Source organism: Eleutherodactylus coqui, chromosome 8 (genome assembly GCF_035609145.1).
Source record: "Eleutherodactylus coqui strain aEleCoq1 chromosome 8, aEleCoq1.hap1, whole genome shotgun sequence".
In the NCBI taxonomy this organism is placed as follows: domain Eukaryota; kingdom Metazoa; phylum Chordata; class Amphibia; order Anura; family Eleutherodactylidae; genus Eleutherodactylus; species Eleutherodactylus coqui.
The window spans coordinates 96,881,809-96,904,783 of NC_089844.1; the positions used below are offsets into that span (position 1 = coordinate 96,881,809).

At 40.6% G+C, this 22,975-nt stretch overlaps 1 protein-coding gene across 1 annotated transcript; it reads left to right on the plus strand.

Annotated features, from left to right (window-relative positions):
• Nucleotides 1-351: 351 nt before the first annotated feature.
• FAM237A (family with sequence similarity 237 member A) lies at nt 352-17,511 on the plus strand. Its single transcript, XM_066577812.1, has 4 exons — nt 352-409; nt 1,746-2,160; nt 8,104-8,233; nt 17,352-17,511. The coding sequence occupies exons 2-4, from the start codon at nt 1,761-1,763 to the stop codon at nt 17,509-17,511; spliced, it is 690 nt and encodes a 229-aa protein (XP_066433909.1). The 5' UTR covers nt 352-409; nt 1,746-1,760.
• The last annotated feature ends 5,464 nt before the right edge of the window (nt 17,512-22,975 follow it).

Here is a 22,975-nt window from a genome sequence, read left to right on the forward strand (position 1 = left end):
AGAGTGTGTGAAAGTGTGTGAGATGGCAACCACGTTTTTTTTTGGACAGCAGTAGTTTTCTTTTTAGCATCCTTCCATGAATACCATTTTTGTTCAGTGTTCTTCTAATAATGGACACATCTTTTTTTTAAGTTCGTAGAATCTTTTGTTGGTCTTTTGATGTTACCCTTGAGTCACCTCTTTTTGGATTGCCTGTTGTGCTTTTAGAGTGATAATTGTTGTAACTGATTTAATGTACACTCAGATCTTTAGCAATTCTTTTGTAGTCTTTTCCAGCTTTATGCGAAGAACAGATTGATTAATAAACCAACTTTGTGTGCCTTTTATTTCATAGGCAAAGCACCTGTGAAACCCACAATTGCAGTCTCATCTTAATCGAAACAACTTTTGCCAATTAGCTCTTGAAAAAGTAATTAACATAGATGTACACCTACCTTTTCTCCCTGCACTGTGGATGTTTTCCCAATGTGCTTCGTTAAAAAAACATGGTTGGTACATGTTTGTTTGCTATTAGTTTAGTCAGATTATGCTCATCTATAAGGGCTAAGTCACATGGGCGCATCAGCGCCCGTGTCACTGCAAGTAGCAGGCAGCCGTACCTGAAGACGGCTGTCTCTCTGCAGCGCCGGAGGAAAGAACATGTGACTGGCTTCATTGCCGATCATGTGTTCTTTCATCAGCGCTGCAGAGAGACGTCCGTCTTCAGGTACGGCCGTCTTCTAACTGTCAGTCACACGGGCGCATCGGCGCCGGTGTACGGGTGCCGATGCGCCCATGTGACTGAGCCCTTATTCTGGTTTAAAAAACAGACTACACATCTCATTTTATTAGTTATCAGTGCAGGAATGCAGGTAATTCCAAAGAGTCATATTTAGAAAAAAATATCTCGATAGTATATATGGCACATTTAAAATGCCAAATCAATTCAAAATGCATTTAGAATTGTTATTATGCACCTGTCTTTAGGTCACTTTCCCATTTAATGGGTTGCATCAGAATTGACTTTTATCACCTACCCATCACTTTTATTCTGACTGATCCAGAGAATGAGGATTCCATGTCCCTCTCTTTCTCATTGCATTCCCTGCAGTGAGGAGGAGCTTAAATTAAGTAGTGGGTTTTGCATAGCAACCACAGCTCCAGCGGGATTGCCGGAGATGGCGAGGTACAAGCGCTCGGGTATCTTGGGAAGTCCCATTTAAATGGAGTGGCAGCGTGCATGCTCACTTGCCAGTGCAGTCAAACGCCTCACTGTCGGGGGTGCCATGAAGAAGGCAAGGGCTTCTGCTTGTTTGCATTAGCGATCAGTGAGGGGCAGACCCCAACTGTCAAAACTTCTGACGTATCAGAAGTTTTTCAATTGTGTACTTACATTGCAAACCTTCCCTTGGAGGCATACACTTCCTTCTTTTATTGTCTGTATGGACAGTATTGCAGGGTGTGTGTTTATTATGGCAACTGAAATGGAGACAAAGAACAAAGAAATGTCATATGTCATAGCAGCCTCTAGAAAGTGATGAAGTCATAGGTTAACCCACTCCCACAACCTGTAAATCGAATGTCTGTGTTTGTGCCTCCATGATAACCTGATCTCTTCTTGCATTTTCTTTACTTATGTTAGCTCCCATTACATGGAAGCATGAAAAATTAGGAAAAAAGAGAAAAAAGTAGTATACATGAATGATTTTTCGTCCCAATGTTGTAATTCCCCTAATATCTTCTTGTTTGTGTATTTTTATTTAAAGAGCATTGGAAGGGACATGAGCACTGGACGCACTGGACAAGCATACTATAGCATGCAGCTAACACATTCACTGCTTTTCCTGGGAATATTTTGCATTCATACCATCTGTTGTCATGGTCAAGTTGACCCACTTGCTCTGGGTCGTGCAGATCCTCAATGCTGGGAGACATCAACAGCAGTCCTACTGGAGATGAAAAAGCCCCGGATAGCTGATTCGGTGGCTGGATTCTGGGACTTCATGATATATCTGAAATCATCTGACAATTTTAAGCATGGTATTCTGTTTTGGGACCTTGCACAACTTTTTTGGGATATCTATGTGGACTGTGTACTCTCCAGAACACACGGCCTAGGCAGAAGGCAGTTGAAAGAAGAGGGGAAGAAAATAACCAATTTTGTTTCACAGTTCACATCAAGTAAGTCCATTGAGATGTGGCCGAAGGAGCTGCAACACATGTAATATACATCCAGCATATAAATATCTAGTGCTTGGCATGGGTATTACCACATGTGTGAAATATAACAAGATAATAAACTGTGATATGACAAAATACATGTGTTATGGCCTCTTAATAGTTTATTTGCATGCTGTGGATTTATAAATATACTGTATACTGGTGACAAATGAAAATAATTTAGCATTACCCTGGCGTAATATTCTCTAAGTACCAGGTATTATTGGCTTTTGCTACTGGTGGCATCATTGTGAAGAAACCACTTAGACATTTACTTGTAGCAGCTCCTACAGGAACACAATAGCATTACATGACATTCATTCAATTAGTTTGGCAAACATGTAATTCATTATTGCATTCAGTCTTCTAGAGTCTTTGCACTGGGTCTTCGTTGGTTAGTAGGGTGGGATGCTGAGCACAAATTTCCTGCTCTATTTGTTCTAATAAGGTTGTTCTAAAAGGTTAGCCCCTTTTGGTCAATTTTTTGCTTGTCTTTTTTAAAATAGCCTCACCTGTTTCCATTTTTTGATTTTTTAGTCCATTTAAGTTTACATATTTCTGTTCAAACAAGTTCTGTAATAACATTATATATATATATATATATATATATTATCTTCAGTAAGAGCTTAGCTTTGCTTAGCTAACAGTGAGAGCTACGATTAATTACTTACAGTACATGACACCTTCATGCCAAGCTTAGGGTTCTTTTACATGGGCCAATAGTTGCCCAAGCAATAGTTTAAAAATACAGTTATGGGCAACTGTTATCCATTATAAACATGGCACCTAAAAGGGCGGGTGAGCAAATATCACTCACTTGTAGGAGTCACTTGGTTTTTAGCTCACCTAAAAACCAAGCGACTGTCGACTCGTATAAACAGGTAGTTGTTTATCTATGAATGACTGCATGTTTAGGGTCAGTTTAGACCTGCCAATTTGTTGTTTGAACGAGTAAATGCGCAAATCATGTTAGAGTTCGCTTGTTTGCTTGGGCAGCCTGTTTATAAAATCACAGAGGTGAGGAAAAAGAAAAAAAAAAACACATATTCACTGAAAAAGCCAAAAATACAATACCTGAAGGTCTGCAAAGCAGACACGGTCGCCATAGGCACGATCGCCATAAGGCAGGCACAATCGCCACCGGCACAATCGCCGTAGGGCAGGCGCAATGGCCTTAAGCCCTGAAGATATGTAGTCAGCCAGACAATAATGTGTGGAGGAGCAGCTTGTTCCTGGCAGGCTAATATGCAGTCACCCACTCATCCCAGCCCAGTTTGGGGAGGAGTGACTGCATATACTAATAGCCTGCACATGTGAACGATACCAAAGATGTCAGCCATAGATGGGTGGTGACCCACCATACAGGATATCAACCCTGGCTGATATGACAGCGGGTTGCCCTGTATCTCCAAGGTGGGCCACACTGGCTGACATCTTGGGCTCCCCCACCAACTAGCAAACTACATACAAAGATACTAATGCATCAGTACCTACGCTAACTCACAATAAATTTCCTCACCTCTGTGATTTTATGTAATTTATTGTGAGTTAGCGTAGGTACTGACGGAAGCGGTGTGACCTCGACGCGGTCCGTCAGCCTATGCGTTTTGGCCAAAATGCAGTACCAACACCCACATTTTATTAGTATGCATTAGTATCTTTGTATGTAGTTTGCTAGTTGGTGGGGGAGCCCAAGATGTCAGCCAGTGTGGCCCACCTTGGAGATACAGGGCAACCCGCTGTCATATCAGCCAGGGTTGATATCCTGTATGGTGGGTCACCACCCATCTATGGCTGACATCTTTGGTATCGTTCACATGTGCAGGCTATTAGTATATGCAGTCACTCCTCCCCAAACTGGGCTGGGATGAGTGGGTGACTGCATATTAGCCTGCCAGGAACAAGCTGCTCCTCCACACATTATTGTCTGGCTGACTACATATCTTCAGGGCTTAAGGCCATTGCACCTGCCCTATGGCGATTGTGCCGGTGGCGATTGTGCCTGCCTTATGGCGATCGTGCCTATGGCGACCGTGTCTGCTTTGCAGACCTTCAGGTATTGTATTTTTGGCTTTTTCAGTGAATATGTGTTTTTTTTTTTCTTTTTCCTCACCTCTGTGATTTTATGTAATTTATTGTGAGTTAGCGTAGGTACTGACGGAAGCGGTGTGACCTCGACGCGGTCCGTCAGCCTATGCGTTTTGGCCAAAATGCAGTACCAACACCCGCATTTTATTAGTATGCATTAGTATCTTTGTATGTAGTTTGCTAGTTGGTGGGGGAGCCCAAGATGTCAGCCAGTGTGGCCCACCTTGGAGATACAGGGCAACCCGCTGTCATATCAGCCAGGGTTGATATCCTGTATGGTGGGTCACCACCCATCTATGGCTGACATCTTTGGTATCGTTCACATGTGCAGGCTATTAGTATATGCAGTCACTCCTCCCCAAACTGGGCTGGGATGAGTGGGTGACTGCATATTAGCCTGCCAGGAACAAGCTGCTCCTCCACACATTATTGTCTGGCTGACTACATATCTTCAGGGCTTAAGGCCATTGCGCCTACCCTACGGCGATTGTGCCGGTGGCGATTGTGCCTGCCTTATGGCGATCGTGCCTATGCGACCGTGTCTGCTTTGCAGACCTTCAGGTATTGTATTTTTGGCTTTTTCAGTGAATAGGCAGCCTGTTTATACAGGCACATGGTTGGCTCATTCAAGCAAGAACTCGTTCAGTCGTTCACATTCACTGTACGGCTGGGTTCACACAGGGCAGATTTGCTGTGAAAATCTTGCGGTTTTGCCACAGCGAAAAAACGCAAGATTTTTGCGGGATAAGCACAGCTTCAAAACCCGTGGCACTTAGCCGCAGGTTTTGGAGTTGCTTCGCTGCATGCTTTTCCATTACAACCGTCCCTCCTATAGAGAGGAGTGAAGCCGCAACAGAAAAAGAAAAAAGAATTGACATGCTGCATCCCAGGAATCCTTGCCGCAATGCCTGCTAATGCCGGCATTGCCGCGATGGCTTGTCCACCCCGTGTGGACAAGATTTTTGACAAATCTCGTTCACATGGCTGGCCAATCCCAGGATTAGCGGCTGCAGGCGGAGCGAAATTCTGCAGGAAAATTCTGCGGCAAAAATGCCCTGTGCGAACATACCCTATGAGTAAATGAGAACAACTGAACGATTACTCAACGATGATTGTTATACCTGTATAAAATAAGTGATGAACAAAAAGTGAACAATTTATCGTTCGTCATTCGATCATTGGCTGCATTTACACTGAAAGATTATCATTCATTTTCGCTCATTTGAACGATAATCATTCTGTGTAAAAAAGCCTTTACTATGAATGCAGGCAAGCAGCTGGAAAAGATCTCTAATGCATTCCACCTCTGTCCTGTGTGAAAGCACAGGAGCAATAAAACTACAGATATATTTTGATGATTGATGTATGTAGAGAACATACATGCAAAAATTGGTCCGTTTTTTGAAATCGTTTTCCATCCCTTTCCGTCATTTTTGGAGGACTAAACAGTGTCTAATAAGGAAATCATGTCAAACTAAAGTTGTCTTCGTTTGACACATTTAAATTTATGGTTCCACCCAGGGTTCCATCAGAATATCCTTTTCGGCAATCTAGACAGATCCCCAAGATAGAAATTCACAACATTGTAAAAAGGACACTGCGTGAAAAAAGTCTAACTTTTACAACAGTTGTAATCAATCTAATTGAGCATTTGAGCCTGACAACACAATATAACACGTCAGGGTATTAACCCTTTGCAATCCCATTTTGGATCCAGCGATTCCTAGGGGGCTTTCTCTTTCTGCTATTATACAATGGCACTGTCTGCTGGCTAGAGCCAGTACTGTGGTATGGGACATGCAGAAGAGGCCCCCGACAACAGAGCGGCCAGTAATATACAGTAAGAATACCCTGCTGGACGTCTTCCAACATCGGAGCTGTACAGCCTTCAATCAGAATGTCTTCAGACGTCAGACAGTGGATTGGAAAGGGTTAAAATGTACAACATAACATAACAGCATCTTACCATGTACAAATTCTGCCAGTTTTTGAAATCATATCTTTAGTGTAGTTTATGTGGTTGACAATACATGTTTTGAATCATGATTCTAATATGATTATTTATGTGATGAAAAATTCTGACACATATACTAGTTTTTAAAAGGTGAAACAAACATTGAAAAGCAAATCTTCCTAATTGTTCGAAACTAGAGATGAGCGAGCATACTCGCTAAGGGAAATTGCTCGAGCGAGCATTGTCCTTAGCGAGTACCTGCTAGATTCGGAAGAAAAGATTTGGGTGCCAGCGCGGGTGAGCAGTGAGTTGCGGGAGTGAGTAAGGGGGGAGAGAGGGAGAGAGAGATCTCCCCTCCGTTCCTCCCCGCTCTCCCCTGCCACTCCCCACCCCCCGCCAGCACCCGAACCTTTTCTTCCAAGCGGGCAGGCACTCGCTAAGGAGAATGCTTGCTCGAGTAATTGCCCTTAGCGAGTATGCTCGCTCATCTCTATTCGAAACCCAATCTTGTTAAAATACATTATATTGTAAATTTCCGCCATATATTTTTATGTCTAGATGTGATTGAATTCTCAATTATGCAGCCTTTTCCCTGCATTTAGGACAATGAAAACTGAAATGTATTAATAAAGATACTTATTTCAGTCTAAATTGTGGACACATGGCTCCAGTATAGGCAAAATACCGTTGAAGCAAATTTACATAGTTTTTCTCACTTCTATTCATAACTTTTAGTATGAGCAAAGACTAAATTTGCTATAAAAGTGGCAGAATTTAACACATGCTTCAACCAGGTAGACTAAGGCCTTAGTTTTTTCGCGCGATTTGCGGATCGCATGACGGATGCGCATCCGCAAATCGCGTGACCGGTGCCCGAAAATCGCCCGAAAATCTGCTCCTAGCCGCGTTTCATTAGAAACGGGCCGGAGCTGTCCAGCGCATTGCATTCAATGGAGCCGGCAATACAGCGGCTCCATTGAAAGCAATGCGCTGCGGGCGAGTGTGGGATGAATTGTCGGCAAGGGCTTAAATATATAAGCCCTTCCCTGCAATTCATCCAGAAAAGTGTTAAAATAAAAAAAATATACATACTCACCTGCTCCCGGCAGTCAGAGTTCCACACGGAACTCCGGCTGCCGGGAGCAGGTGAGTATGTATATTTTTTTTATTTTAACACTTTTCTGGATGAATTGCAGGGAAGGGCTTATATATTTAAGCCCTTCCCGACAATTCATCCCGCGCACGCCGGCAGCCCATTGCTTTCAAGCCGGCTACATTGAATTCAATGGGCAAACATTGTTCTTCTCTGCCACAGCTGTTACAGCTGTGGCAGAGAAGAATGATTTGTCTTCTATATGTTCTCAATTGGGTCGGCGCTGCTGCCGTCGGCCCCATTGAGCGCATATAGAGAAGAGAACAGGAATCGCAGATCGCAGATAGGTGCGATCTGCGATTTCTGTTCTATAATTTATCGGACGAGCGCATAAAAAGCGCTCATGTGTCCGATACCATTGCAAAGCAATGGTTTTAAAAAATCGCTGGACGCATGCGCATGCGCAAATCGCGCAAAAAAACGCCCGTCTGACTAAGGCCTAAAGGTGTTATGAACAGTAGAAAATAATACCAACATGGTGGCAAAAAGTTATTATCAAAGTGCAATAAAAACAATAAGTTAAAAGAAACAGTATGACAAATGGTTACATGACTACCATATATGTATTTCATGGGAATTCAGTGTATCATAACAGGTGGGACTTGCAATAATTACATTTGTTCAGATGCCCAGCAAGCCCCAGATGCATCGATGACGTATCTAGAGGACACGTGAAAATGGCTTTATTGTGTTAACTCTTATCTTTCAGAAACCTTTTCTCACAATCGAAGGTCTGTTTTACCGGATCAGAAAGAACTTATTCAACAGTTAATAGGTTTCCAAGTAGACAAAAGAGAATCTAGACTACTCAGCAGTATGAAAAGAAGAATCAAGAGGAAGTAATTTAAAATAGAAGTGAAGCAAAATAATATTTCATTTTTTCAGATCATTAATTGTATCGAACATTGAAAGAAATGAATAGTTGTCCTGCATTCCATTTTAAGTTAGACTTGCATACATATATACATTAATTTGTTTGATACAAATGCCTTACAAATAAAAATCTTCATTAAAAGCTTCAGTACATGTATCTGGTTTCTTGACAATTAAACATCATAAGGCTCCTTGTGTTCATGAACTGTTGTAAATATGGGACAGAAGCGTGATTTTTGATATGTCAAGTAAAATCTAAAGAAGAACCAACACAGACAAATTTAGGAACATTGAAAGTGTTTTATCTGCTGAAGAACGTAAAAGAAATTTAAGCACAGTTAAAACCAGGTAAATACGGGATTATTGCAGATAGATAAACAGACATGAGATAGATAGATAGATAGATAGATAGATAGATAGATAGATAGATAGATAGATAGATAGATAGATAGATGGATGGATGGATGGATAGATAGATAGATAGATAGGTGGATAGATGGATAGATAGATAGATAGATGGATAGATAGATAGATAGATAGATAGGAGATAGATAGATAGATAGATAGATGGATAGATGGATAGATAGACATTAGATAGATAGACATGAGATAGATAGATAGATAGATATTAGATAGATAGATAGACATGAGATAGATAGATAGATATGAGAGAGAGAGATAGACATGAGATAGATAGATATGAGATAGATAGATAGATAGATAGATAGATAGATATGAGAGATAGATAGATAGATAGATACAGAATATAATCTTGTTTTGGGATGAAATCACAATAGGAATCATTTGTTTTTATGTGACCTTAAAGGGGTTGTCTGTTTTTCAATACCTATTTTCAAATATTTTATTATGGAATTCAGAGCTAATATTAGTAGGGGGTCTTCCATTCTTGACCCTCATCTGGGAGTCAGAGTAGAGAGTAGCTATAAAGATTATCTCTCTCTATGGAAGAACCAGCTATTGATTACAATATATAAGGCATCATTTCTACTGGATGAAACTGCAGTGAAATTAAACGCTTTCTACCAGGTTTGCCTAAATATTACATCTGATTGTTTAGAACCCGTGGGGTAGCTTACCATTACAGGAGCTGTCAAACAGAAAGAGATTGTCCAAAGTGTACAATCCCTTTGAAACATATGTTAACCAGCTTACAGAAAGGATTCATCAACATGCTGTGGAACTTTGTATTTACAGTTTTTTTTCTTGTGAAAAAGTTTTCTGCGCCTTTAAGAAACAACTTTGAACTTTTCATTTATAGGTGAATGCTCTGCCTGTGTTTTCACTATGTATCATAAGACCATGGAACTCTGTTCTTAAACTTCATCAGGTCTCACTTGTCAGAATATCAGCCCTCTTTACACTTGTCTCCCTCCACAGCCACAGGCAGGGGTGCAAATCGCACCCCCAACAGGAGAATGCGGTTACTACATGGACACTTGATCCTTGCCACTCCCCTGCTCCAGCCGCCCTTACAGCAAGGATTGTCTAATACTTATTGGATGGGGAAGTGAGTATGCCATGTGCCATACTTTGCTTGATGGCACCACACCCAGCATTTGTCCAGAGGCACAGCTATGAGGGAAAAGGCAGGGTATATGCCCCGGGCCCAATGAGAGGGCAAGACAGAGGGTATTATCCCAGCCACCAGTCAAAGGAGTCAATCATCTGATTGCTGCAACAGTTTCTCCACACATAGAGTGCCCCTGTTAGTGAATAAAGAGCTAATTGCTGATTACAGAGGTGCTGTGTGTGTGTGTGTGGAGCAGCTGCCACAGCAGCAATCGGCTGTTTTGAAGAACTGAAGAGAGCACAAGAAGACACCACCTTGTGGGCTAAAAGACCTTTGGTGGGATGATCACGTGACCAGTCATATGTATAGGAGAGCTGCTAAAGGAGCAAAAGGACCTTTGGTGTGATGATCATGTGACCAGTCATATGTATAGGAGAGCTGCTAAAGGAGCAAAAGGACCTTTGATGATGTCATACGCATGTGATCAGTCATGTGGGAGGAGTCAGACTCTAGGCTGTGCTGTCGAGGGAGCTTCTTGCAGTTTTTTATTCAGTACGGGAAATAAAAATGTCTTCTTTACAGGTAAGAGAGATTTAACACGGTGGGACTACCATTCCCGTGGAGTGGGCACACAGGAGGGTACTATGCCTTTGAAGTGTATAAAATGGAACTATTACTGCGCAGGAGAAGGATGGGATCATATATGTTGGGATTGTGCCCCTGATCTTTTAAGACCCCAGCAACATTCCTGGTAGATGGCACAGGTCACCTAAGGCCATAATCACACCGCATTTTTTGCCACGGATTTGACAATGGAATCTGCACCGATTGTGCATCAAATCTTCAGTGAAATCCGCATCTGAAGTCTCATTAGTTTTAATTGGAAATCCTCACTGTAGTTTATAAGATGCACATTTTTTTCCTCAATTGGACTTGAAATCCATGATCCAGGAAAAAAGAAGTGACATGTCACTTTTTAATGTGGATTCCGCATTGGAAAATCCACAAGCAGATTTTGCTAAAGGACTGGGCCTAATCCACCTGCAGATTTGCAGCCCTAACAAATAAAGATCTACATCACAAATTCATGGCAAACATGCAAATTTTCATTGAGATCTGCATAAAAAAATCCAACACAATACAGTGTAAAGATAAAGGTAGAATATAGCCAGCAGCTGTGAAAAGAAGTTTTTCAGAGGAGCTCCAAAATGAATTTTTGCACCCGGGTCCATGAGCCTTTAGTTACACCATTGGGTTTAGAGTAGGGTCACAGTGCAGCGTGGCTGAGATACTGCTGTGGATTCAAATTGGTTGTTAAATGGCACCACAAGTTTTCTGGTAAAATTTTACCTGCAAAACCACATGGCCAAGAAAAAAAAATTAGTTTACAAACTGTGCCTGTCACGTAGCAAACAGGAGAAGAGAGGGGAAGGGCCAATGCTTATCAATCCTGCCTCTGTTCTCGATCACTCAAGCCGTATTGCAAGCTTGAAGTCATTAGAATACAGGCAGATTTGTACCCAGCTTTTCCGGACTTCAGCACGCATGTGAAGCGAAAGCTCAAATCATCCACCTGATCTGTTCTAACACACGCCAGAACTCTAACAATACTCCTACAAATAAACACTGCCACCACTAATTTCATTATCGGTAAACTGGAACCCGATTTATGAATTATGAACACAATCTACGGAGTTATGATTCGCTTTTAAAATGGACAAGGCTGACTTTTAAATTGCAGATTTTTAATCTAGAAAAGTTCTAGCAGTGCAATATATCTGATATGTACAAAGATATACAAAAAAAGGTTATTACATGGGAGCATAAGGAAATACAGTATGAATACACAACAAAACAGAGTCACTGAAGCGAATGCGACAGCCATATGCCGAGGCATATCTCTGTACTATCTGACAATTTGGAGCCTGTGGGGTCCCACATTATAAAGGGTCCCTCAGAACACTCCTTCCCCCGCCCCCTCTGATGTCATTCAGGGGGGGTGGGGTTGAGTCCTGCATCCTTGGTGGAAAAATCATAATTCTCCATTTTCAATCATATCTCAGCGGGCGGGCCTCTGATTATGAATTTGGGCCTGGCATATGATTTTACACACGTGTTGAGCCCATGTACGGATGGGTTCACTTCCATATTTTCCCAGATATGCAGCTCTAGGTGTTCAGGAGCCTCAAGGCGTGTAGATGCGTTTGATCAGCTGGCCAGCCCAATTCTGAAAATATAATTCATACCTATATACACTCAAATATCCTTTATTAAAAGATTTCCTTCTGATGTGAAGTTGGCACCGCTTTGGCTGTGTGAACGAAGGAAAGTGTCACTCCACACCAGCATGGGGTCAATTTAGCATCTCCTTGTCATTAGCCAGTTTATGGCCACCGGGAGAAGGGATTTCCTGTCCTCTGGTATACCAAAGGCTTGCCAAATACAAGAGAGGAAGGGGAGATTTGAATATTGAATTCAGCTTTCCTAGCGCCAAATAAAAAATAGAATCTGCGATAGGCTTAAGGCCAGACACACAAAATGTGAACGTGCTGTTCAGCAGCATTACTGCTGCCCAGAAGCTCCACTGTGGAATCTTAAGGCTCATTCACACGGGCATATGTCACCCGCGTATTACACGCGTATTTTTCACACATGTTGTAGTAATAAAAATATCAATGTGCTCCTTATATAAGCCTATCCGGGACTTAACAAGGTCTACAGATGTCTTTCTTATGAGAAAGACCTGCGATGCCCACCACTCATAAGGTGGAGGGGGGGCTGCTCCTTCCTTCCTCCCTTGGATTCCTTGCTCCAGATTGGAATATTAATAAAGTCTATGCTACTTGGGTATATAGGAATTACATGTTCACATAGCAACATACACCTGGGGCGTAAACATATGTTAATCATTAGCGTCATTACATACTAAGTCAATCATGAATTGTTATGATGTTGGGAGGGGCATGCAAGTAATTGGTGCGTCATATTCAGTATAACTGTATTCTACTTCCTTCCAATAAACCAGAAGGTTATGGGGGTTGACGGAGAGCATCCGTGAGTTCAAATACATATATTCATGAATGAAGCTTCTCATTATAACCAATCTGGAGCAAACCAGTGAAATCTTCTGGAATATGATTTATTCCCATAGCACACACATAATGTGCAGTGCTAAAAGCCCATTGATTTTTATTGGGCCACTCACATCTGTGTTTTCTTACATGCATGAAAAAAACACAGTATGTCCTGATTTTGTGCCTATTATATGCCTAATGCGCAACAATATAGTCTATGGAGATTTAACATACACAGCACATATGCTGAAAAATACCAGGGACATATACATCTGTGTGAGTGAGCCCTTACCTTCAAGCCGGTCTCATATAGGATTATTGTCTAACACATCATGCGTGCAATTTTCCCACGTGCAACATGTGATTCAATGTGTGTATTACTTGTGCAAAAAGTGCAGCATGTTCTATTCTGGCGCATATTGTGCACACATACATGCCAATATAGTGCATGGGGTGTGGAGTCACGCAGCAAGTACGCATGTGAGCCTGGCCTCAGATGTCCAGATCCTGACTTCACAATGTAGGAAAAAAATAGTTACATTAGATTAATTCATTAATTGGTGAGGACACCAAGCTGAATATTTGCCCCTGGAGTTGGAAAACCTAGCTACACCTCTGACATGTATGTGGCCCCCCTACTCTATCTAGCTGGTGATAAGAAGGGAAGCCAGCACCACTATGTCTATGTTGGTGATGGCTCCTCTAGACCAGCAGCATGAACAGTCTTCTCCACTCTGTCACACTGAAAATGCAGGGAGATTTATCATTCTATTTAACTGATGAAAATAAAATGGAATGATAATTCTAATCCTTGATCATGTTTGGTGTTTGCATCATTTATAATAATCTTAACACATTTTTCCATGCCTGTACCGCTCACCTGATCGCCTGTCACACTTTGCATATCTCCTATGTATATTGCAGTCTCTTCCATGCAGTGCAGCCTCTTGTCTGATGCTTATCAAACACCATCTTGATGCTACTTTCACTGTGTATTTTGCTATTAATCCTATGCCCATCTTTGCCTGCTAGGAGGACAGTGTAAATATTATCAACATCAACATTCACCTAAATGAGTTTAAGATTATACAGTCATAAAGGATGAACTATTATCTTCTTAATTATATTGGTATGACAGAAGCCTCTAATTACGGTGTCAGCAGTAATGTGTGATAGGAGTTACTGTCTCTCCTCATGAGAACAGCATATGTGGTACTGTACATGTAATTTCATCACACAGAAAGTTCTGGTGACTGGGCTCTGATGACCTCCTGAAAGAACAAAGAGCCAAGCAATTCCCATGTGGTCAACATGAGATCACATGACCCAACTGAAGGGAATTTTTCAGATAGAAAGGAATAACTAAGCAAGGTAATTCCAGCTGGAGGGATATATATATATATATATATATATATATATATATATATATATATATATACTGGAGGGGTTACTTGTATAATAAATGAAGAAAAATCATGGGAATGTCTCTTTAAGAGACAATGTGAACTAGAAATAATAGATTTGCAGGGGACTAAAAGAGTAGAATGAGCAAAGAAAAATGGATGTTCTAATTGAGAAATGTCAGCAATGAAGTAGAAGATGAGAAGTGGGTTCCACTTCAGTCCTACTATGACTTCAAGAGGCACAGGCCTCTCCATTGTTTCACTCCTCTTATTCGACTTGCTAACCTTTGTTTGACCCCTTATCGGTACATGTTATTTGCTCAGAAAATAAAACACAGAGTGGAGAGAGCATCAATAGTATAATGCCTGCAATACTCTTACAGAACATTCTTGCAGAACTAATGGGGATAATGTCAATTACTGCTAAATCTGAGTTTATTAAACTATCTCAAATTTAAAAAGTACAACGTGTACATGCTATCATTAAAGTATAAATAACTTTTTAAAAACTTTTGACATCTTAGTGACATGTCAGAAGCTTTGATTGGTGGGGTCCGGTTGCTGAGAACCCCTACAATCACTAAATGAATGGGAGGAAGCATTTAGCTGAGTGCTATGACTATTTAGCTGTGATCAGTGGTGTACAGACTCCACAGGCTTTTTTTATGAAGCCTGTACACTGCTCCGAGTAGTGACAGAAACAGCCAAAAGGGAACAGCTCTCAGATGAATATTTCTGCCTGTTCTGTGCTGGATCATATTTTTCTCCAGCAGGCTTCAGGGTATTCTCTAACTTCCTAATTGTGTAATACAGAATGCGCACACTGCCCAAGTTAGACGCAAGATATCAGTCTCATGTCCAATATGGCTCTGAGCATACAACGCCCAAAAGCCTCAATTTATTGAAACACACAATACCTGCCCTTTATGGGCGTTTAACAGATTGCATCAGTAACGTATACATATTCTTATTCGCTGGGTCATATAGAATTCCCCGCCTTCCTCCCCACACCTCTCTCTCAAGTCCAGTGTGTAAACCAGTCTTTGTTCTATCAACATGTGGTCAGTTAAAAGTAGTTTTCTTTGTCTGAGAAGTTGGAGAGTGGAGGAGGGGCTGGATACACTTCTTCAGTAATGGAATGTGATTTAACTCCTTCCTTATGCAGTAGAGCTTTATATTAGGCTGAAGTTATAAAACACACATCTTTCACCATGCCATTGTCCAGCAATTACCATAATGAAATTATGCATCCATTAGCCTCTACAGAGTTAAATCACTACAGCTGCGTAATACTTCTAGTTTATTACAAATCAATAGACATTTTACGCTAACTAATCTTCATGTCTACAACAGTTCATTTTAGTGAATAGTTGGGGCACCTGGACCCCCACCGGTCAAAACTTCTGATATGTCAGAATGACATGTCAAAGTTTTTTTTAAAGTTTTGTTAATTGTTACCCTTCAGGCTTCCAATTTCACTTCAACACTATCCAGAGTGATTCAAGTGATAAAAGAATCTGGCTCCATGTCAGAGCTGTGCATAAACTGTGTTAAATCTACTTGCCGCCAGCCTCATCTCTAAAACTTTTTTTCCCCATCTGCAGTTGACCATTAGATCTTTCATTTGAGGGAGTTTGAGACATAAGCTTAGTATTGCAACTCTGCAGAGGCCTAAAACCCAGGAGGGGATGGCATTGCTTGATCTTTATGTATATTTTGTAGCTGGGTAGTTATACTTTTAGGAGTGGATGGGGCACCTACTGTCAGTCTTTGTGATTATCTAGGGTCTATAAAGAGGTCCACAATTTATGGTCTATCAAGCTACTAACCAGCACTTGTCTGTATGTTTGTGTGTGAGTGCTTCTTATGCTCCATCCCTGGTAACGTTGTTGCTCCACCCCTGGTGACTCCATTGAAGGTCCTTCAACATATACAAAACACAGAGTCTGACGACAGAAGAACAACACAGTTAGGGCTCTTGGAACGGGAGGACAAAAGTAACACACTGTTAGCCTATATTATCTCAGAAGACACAACTCAGTGATCCTGACAACCTACCACCACCAGAGATCTAGTAGGCTAAAGGATGTCACTGCTGTGGTAGGAGCCAAGCTGTTTGTGTTTGATTTGTGGGGTGTAGTAGAGCTGTGTGTGAGATGTGAGGATCATAATGCATGTACCATGTAACAGATCTGTGTGGCACATTGCGCCACCAGAAACACTAGTACTATAATTTCCTACAACTCAGCAGTTCGGACAGAACACATTGACCTACCACAGAGATCTGGTGGGCTGAAGGACCTGTGGTGATGTCACTGCTGAGGGAGGAGCCAAGCTGTGTTTGTCTTGTGTGGTAATCAAGCTACTGTGTGTGTGATGTGCCACCAGAAACACTGGAACTATAATGTCCTAATAATTACTAGTATTGTAATAGCCTGCACTGTATTCTAACAAAAACTGCTCCTTATCCATTAGGTGGAGATCCAAGTATAATATGCCACCAGGGACGTCATCCAATATTATGAGTCTCTCCCTTTGTATCTTGAAAAATTTTCAATTCTTGGAAATGCACACTGTAAACTTTAGGAGATATATATTCCGGGGGAACCCTAAGATCTTCTGAACAAGTGAGGGAGGAGTATGACCTATGAAGATCTTCTTTTTATGGATATTTACAATTATGACATGCCTTAAATAGCCAATTCCCTGAAGTGGACTGTCCCATATCCCAATATCCACCGATTGGGATTTATTCATTACAAGGTCCACATGGACTTATCTCAGCCCTGTACACATGACTTCTGGGATCTAAAATCTCTAATAATGCTACTTATCTTCTTATTGTCTTCAGAAAATGGGCATATTAATGCATAATAAGTGTCATAGATGTTTGACGCCAGGTGCAGAGTTCTGGCATATGGTGTGGACATGTGTCCATATTCAGACCTTCTGGAGGGAAGTGGTGCAAACCTTCACAAATGTCCTGGGTAGGCCGATGCCCACAGTCTTTCAAAGTATGTTTGTTAGGTATACTTGATGAATCCTCATGACTTCATCACTCTCGTATTTTACTCAGAGAAACTTTACTTCTGATGAGGAAGACGATTGCCCTATGGTGGGAGGGAGATAAATCTCCATCTCTTGGACAATGTCGGAAACTTGTAAATGCAGAAGTACCTTATGAAAAGACCGTTTATAAAAATAAGAAATGCCAAGGTTTGGGATGCCTGGTGTAACTCACCTCTGACATTAATTCTTTTCTGGGTTGCTCAGGTCCCAACTGAATTCAAGCCTGCCATCTTAATGGGTATGCTCCTTTGTACATGGGTGGGATGTGTATGGGCTGGAGCATAGAGGTATCATACTTTTGAAATTGACAGTTCCTGGTGCAAACTTAATATTGCAGCTAGTAAGAATGCTTCCTCCTGGGTGTAAACTCTAAGATTAATTTTATTATTACTATACTGCATATACTCTGTAGTATCTATATTGACGTTGTTGCCTTATTTCTTATACCTGAAATATGGTTCCAGTTCTTTCTATTTTTTATTGTTTACAGTGTCAGAATGAGATACTCAGTAGTCACATTTATATGCAAATTTTGCCAAGATGCTTTATTGAGTTGTCAAATCCTTTTTTATACATATACTGTGTTCAATAAAATGAGTTTAAAAAAAATGATATAGACAACGGGAATAAAAAGAGAATAGTAAAAAGGGATATCACATATCACACACAAAGCATGTAAAGTATTGGAATGCAACAGGTTCAAAGTAAATATCTACACAACATATCAGACATAATACAGTAGCAATAACCAGTATATTAGCAGTAGAATCTCATGAATCCCTCCTCTAAATAGAAAAACTAATAAAGTTTGTTTTACAGTCAGTCTGGAAATCCAAAAAATGTTACATAAATAATCTGTAATACATTTCTGGATTAGTAATCCCAACACTTTAGGGGATGTTCATTGCATGTTTTAGCCATCCGTTGAGCGTATGCATAAAAAAAAGTCTTGAAAACATATTACTTGGGGTACCTAAAGACTATACTTAGTCAAACATAGTACAAAAATCGATAATTTTGACTACGTTTAACCTTCCTTAATGTTTATGTAACTCCTTTTGTGAGATAGAAAAGAATAGTGTCATAGTGAATTCTTTCTAAATTTTATCAATACTTGTATTCTGTAACTGTATGTTATTCTGATCAATATTTGCATTCTGTAACTATGTCTCTTCTTCATATATACCGTATATACCGGCGTATAAGGCGACGGGGCGTATAAGACGACCCCCCAACTGTCACCTTATACGCCGGTATTCAGTGGAGAAAAAAAAAAAATTTTTATTACTCACCTCCCACGGCGTTCTGTCGCGCTCCGGCAGGATGTCGCTCGCTCCGGCAGGCTGTCGCTCGCTCCTCGTCCCCGCCGCAGCATAGCTTTCTGAATGCGGGGCTTGAAATCCCCGCTTCCAGAAAGCTAATACACACGCCGGCAGCCATGACAGCATTGAATGGCTGTGATTGGCTAAAGCACACGTGGCTTCAGCCAATCACACTATTCAATGACATCATTGAATGGGTGTGATTGCTAACACGTGCGCCTTCAGCCAATCACAGCCATTCAATGATGTCATTGAATAGTGTGATTGGCTGAAGCCACGTGTGCTTTAGCCAATCACAGCCATTCAATGCTGTCATGGCTGCCGGCGTGTGTATTAGCTTTCTGGAAGCGGGGATTTCAAGCCCCGCATTCAGAAAGCTATGCTGCGGCGGGGACGAGGAGCGAGCGACAGCCTGCCGGAGCGAGCGACATCCTGCCGGAGCGCGACAGAACGCCGTGGGAGGTGAGTAATAAAATTTTTTTTTTTTACACTTTTTTTTTTTTTGTATTACCGGCGCATAAGACGACCCCCGACTGCAGAGCAGATTTTTCGGGGTTCAAAAGTCGTCTTATACGCCGGTATATACGGTAAAGCATAATGTTGTAAGAGCTGTTTCTTCAAGAATCTGTATGCTTTAAGTTTTAGAAATGCTTATGGCCTTTAACAGACGTTTTTCACCCAGATATTCTCTATATATTTTGCCTTTTTAATTAAAATATCATATTTGCGACTGTTCCTGACCATGGGCATATGAAAATAAGTGGACCTCACTATCAAAGAAGCTGTCAGAATAATTTGATATATATCTGAGATAGTGCTGTTTTCAGAAATTCCTGTGTACTGGTTCTAACTTGTAAAATAGGTGTTTCTGCAATTATTCATATACTCCGATTTCTAGATATTTATATAAATTTTTTAACTCTGGTGGCAGTAAACCCAGAAATGACATATCTGATGTTTTCACAGATTTGCTATTTCTAATTACCTACTTATTGTTTATTCCAATGTTAAGTAAACTATTGCATTCTTTGTGCAAATTCAGTAGGTCATTTAATGATCAGGAAGACTTTAAAAGTCATGTATGTTGTCACAATAAAATTGCAGTGCCTTTGGTGACACCAAGTCTCTATGTGAGATAAAATTAATGCCTCCTCTTATGGCTCTTGACTGTATACAGAATGACCCTGGAGGGATGACTGGTACTAGTAGGTAAAGTGGGTAGTGATTTATCCACTTTGACAATAGCATATAGAGTTAGGCAAGTCCATTGGAGGACCAGAGGATCATCTGCCCCCTGTAGATGCTATGGGGCATGTTGGATAGTGGATCCTGAGGCTGACTGGTCCTGGCCACCCTGTCAAGCACCTACACACAAAACTATAGCTACCAGCAGTGAAAGCATCTTCTCACTCAATTAGTAGTGCTGTCTGATGTTGCACAGCTCTCTTCATGACTCATCCTGACTCCTCCCGCATCTCCTGATGATTGGGGAGGATTGAGAATGGATTATGCAGAGAGCTGCACTGTATCAGTCAGCACAATTGAATGAGCAGATAATTTTATTGCCAGTGGCCAGTGTTGGGAGTTGGAGGCACTATTACTGAATGGGGACACACATAGGGGACAATATTACCAAGAGGAGCCACTTAGGGGACATTATTACTAATTGGGGCTACACTTTGGTCAATGTTACTAATAGGGGCCTCATAGATGACACTCTTACTAAGAGGGGCCACAGTAAGAATACACTTACTAAGAGATGCCACAGAAGAGACACTATTACTATTGGGGCACTATTACTAAGAGAGGGCACAAAAAGAATGTTATTATTTAGTAGGGTCAGAGAGGGGACACTAATAATATAAGGGGGTACTTAAAGGTTCATTGGGGATAGCAGCAGTATGGGGAAAGTGTGAGGACACAAGTTATGGCTGGAAAAAATCTTCATTGTTGTCTAGGCCAGAATCAATGGTCAGCACAGTTGCCTTGCAGCTCTGGAGTTCTGGCTTCAAACCTGACAGTGCAAGTGCAACATCTGCATTGAGTTTTTATGTTCTCCCTGTGTTTGTGTGTGTTTCCTCCCAAACTCCAAAAGAAACTCATACTAATAGTTGAATATAGATTGTGATCCCCCATGGGGACAGGGTGCAATGTGAGTGATGACAGTTTACAGCACTGTGAAATATGTATGTGCTATATGAATGAATAAAATAAAAAAATACGAATGAGGACAGATGTCACTGGTGATTAGTGAAAGTAATTACCCTATGATCACTATCATTATGTAGAGCTGGTATCTGACTATTATTTGGTGACTGCATTATCTAGAATTATGGCAGAACTGAGCCGTTGTATCTAAGTGTGCCATTTTATAAAACTTGACCTACAGAACATAAGAGTTCTATGTACAAAAATAGTATGTTCAATGTATGTTTTTATAAAGATTACAGTCAATAGAAAATGTATGAAAACATATAGATTTATATTTCCATACATTTAATGTATACAGTATTTGTCCTCAAATGCTTAAAAAAGAGAAAAAAACTTCAATTAAAAGGCTTTATTTAAAAGAAAAGCTTTGCAGTGAAAAATGTATACTTTTTTAAATATAAAAAGCGAACAGAAACTTATGGCTACATGTTTAATGTATATGCTAAAAAAACATACAGGTATGCTTAAATAAGAGCTGTGGAATAAGATGGCGCTATACAAATAAAGATTATTATTATTATTATATCCACATGTCCTTATACTGATTTTTCATGTATGTTTAATGCATACGCTAGATGTACATGAAAACCATGTGGAGAACAGCCCCTTAAAGGCCATTTAAATGGAACGATTATCGTGCAAAATGTATTCAAACGAACAAAAATGTGCAATAATCATTATGTCTAAATGCAAAAACATTGCTTACTATTGATTTACTTTTTATCGTTGCTTACTTTCAACCGGCATAAAAATCATCGCTAAATCGCTGACTTCTCACTGTGTGTAAATAGAATGTACTGAGCGAGAAGTCAGCGGTGATCTGCCTGTCTAAAGGCTCTGCAGTAGCGCTAACAACCTCAGCGGTGACGTCATTGCTCGAGAAGTTGTTTAGCCGGCAGTCGTCCCATGTGAACCCAGCATTAGCCACATTTTAATTGAGAGTACAGGATTAGATATACACAGCTGCTAAGTTCCCCAAACACTTGCCCATAGGTTGTGTGCAGTTTGGGCTCGTACACATCTGCATTATGGCTCCATTAGGGCTTTCCATCTGTCTGTTCTGTTTTTGAAGCAGAGGAACAGAAAAAATATTTCCATTTTTCCCCCATTTCAATGAGTTTTCAAAAGAATGGAAAGTTCTCAGCTTGCTTCCATTCTGTTAGTTTTCAGTTTTTGATGAACAGCACATTGATCTGGGGAGAAGGGCAGACATCAACCACTCTTAATACATTTGTTGCATCTTCCTCTAGTGGTTGAGATCTGGGTGTGAAATGACAGTCGTAATATATTCCCCCCCTTACAGTATATTCTGGACACCACTGAAAGTGTTAATATACAGACCATAAAAGTAACAGAAAATTCCTGACTAAATGACAGTTCTATCTATTGACCTCTCTACTATCCCATTATTAAACCTCAGATTGGATTTAGGGTACATTTAGCATTCTTAGAGTAAAATATGGATACAGCCTGATGTTCTCACAATAATATCTAAGTGTGTACTCAGATTGTTGAATCAATGACGAGAATGAATAGAAATGCCAAATCTTTTAACAGTTACAAATGCTGGAGCCCAAACATAAATAACAATGTCATCTTAATGTTGGCTCAATTATTTTGCTTATAAGATCAGTGTAGCATCTGGACACTTGCCCCGCCGTGTGCAGTAGTTCCTGTTTGATACTTGGCATTTGTCCTAGAGAAGAGAATAACATTCACATTATTTATTGTAAAATTACAGATTATTTAAAATTCAAAATTAGTTAAAAAGTTAATGCCTTATCGGTTATACTCAGCAAAGAACCTACAACTTTACAAATTATATTAGCAAATTCATACAAACATTTTGCTTACTAGTATAGCTGTTTTAAAGCAATGCAACCTAAAAGTGTCCTACATGCAGTACCTCAAATATACGCCTATACATTTTCCATATATAATAGTGCCATATACACTGTTTATATAGGTCCATTCCATAATTCACAATCATCTGGACATGAGAAAGGTATCTGCCAATCCTGAAATGTTTATCAGCAGATCAAAAGTGTGCCTAAATGCAAACCTTTCAGGAAATTCTGCAGCGTTTTCGGCAGGACAC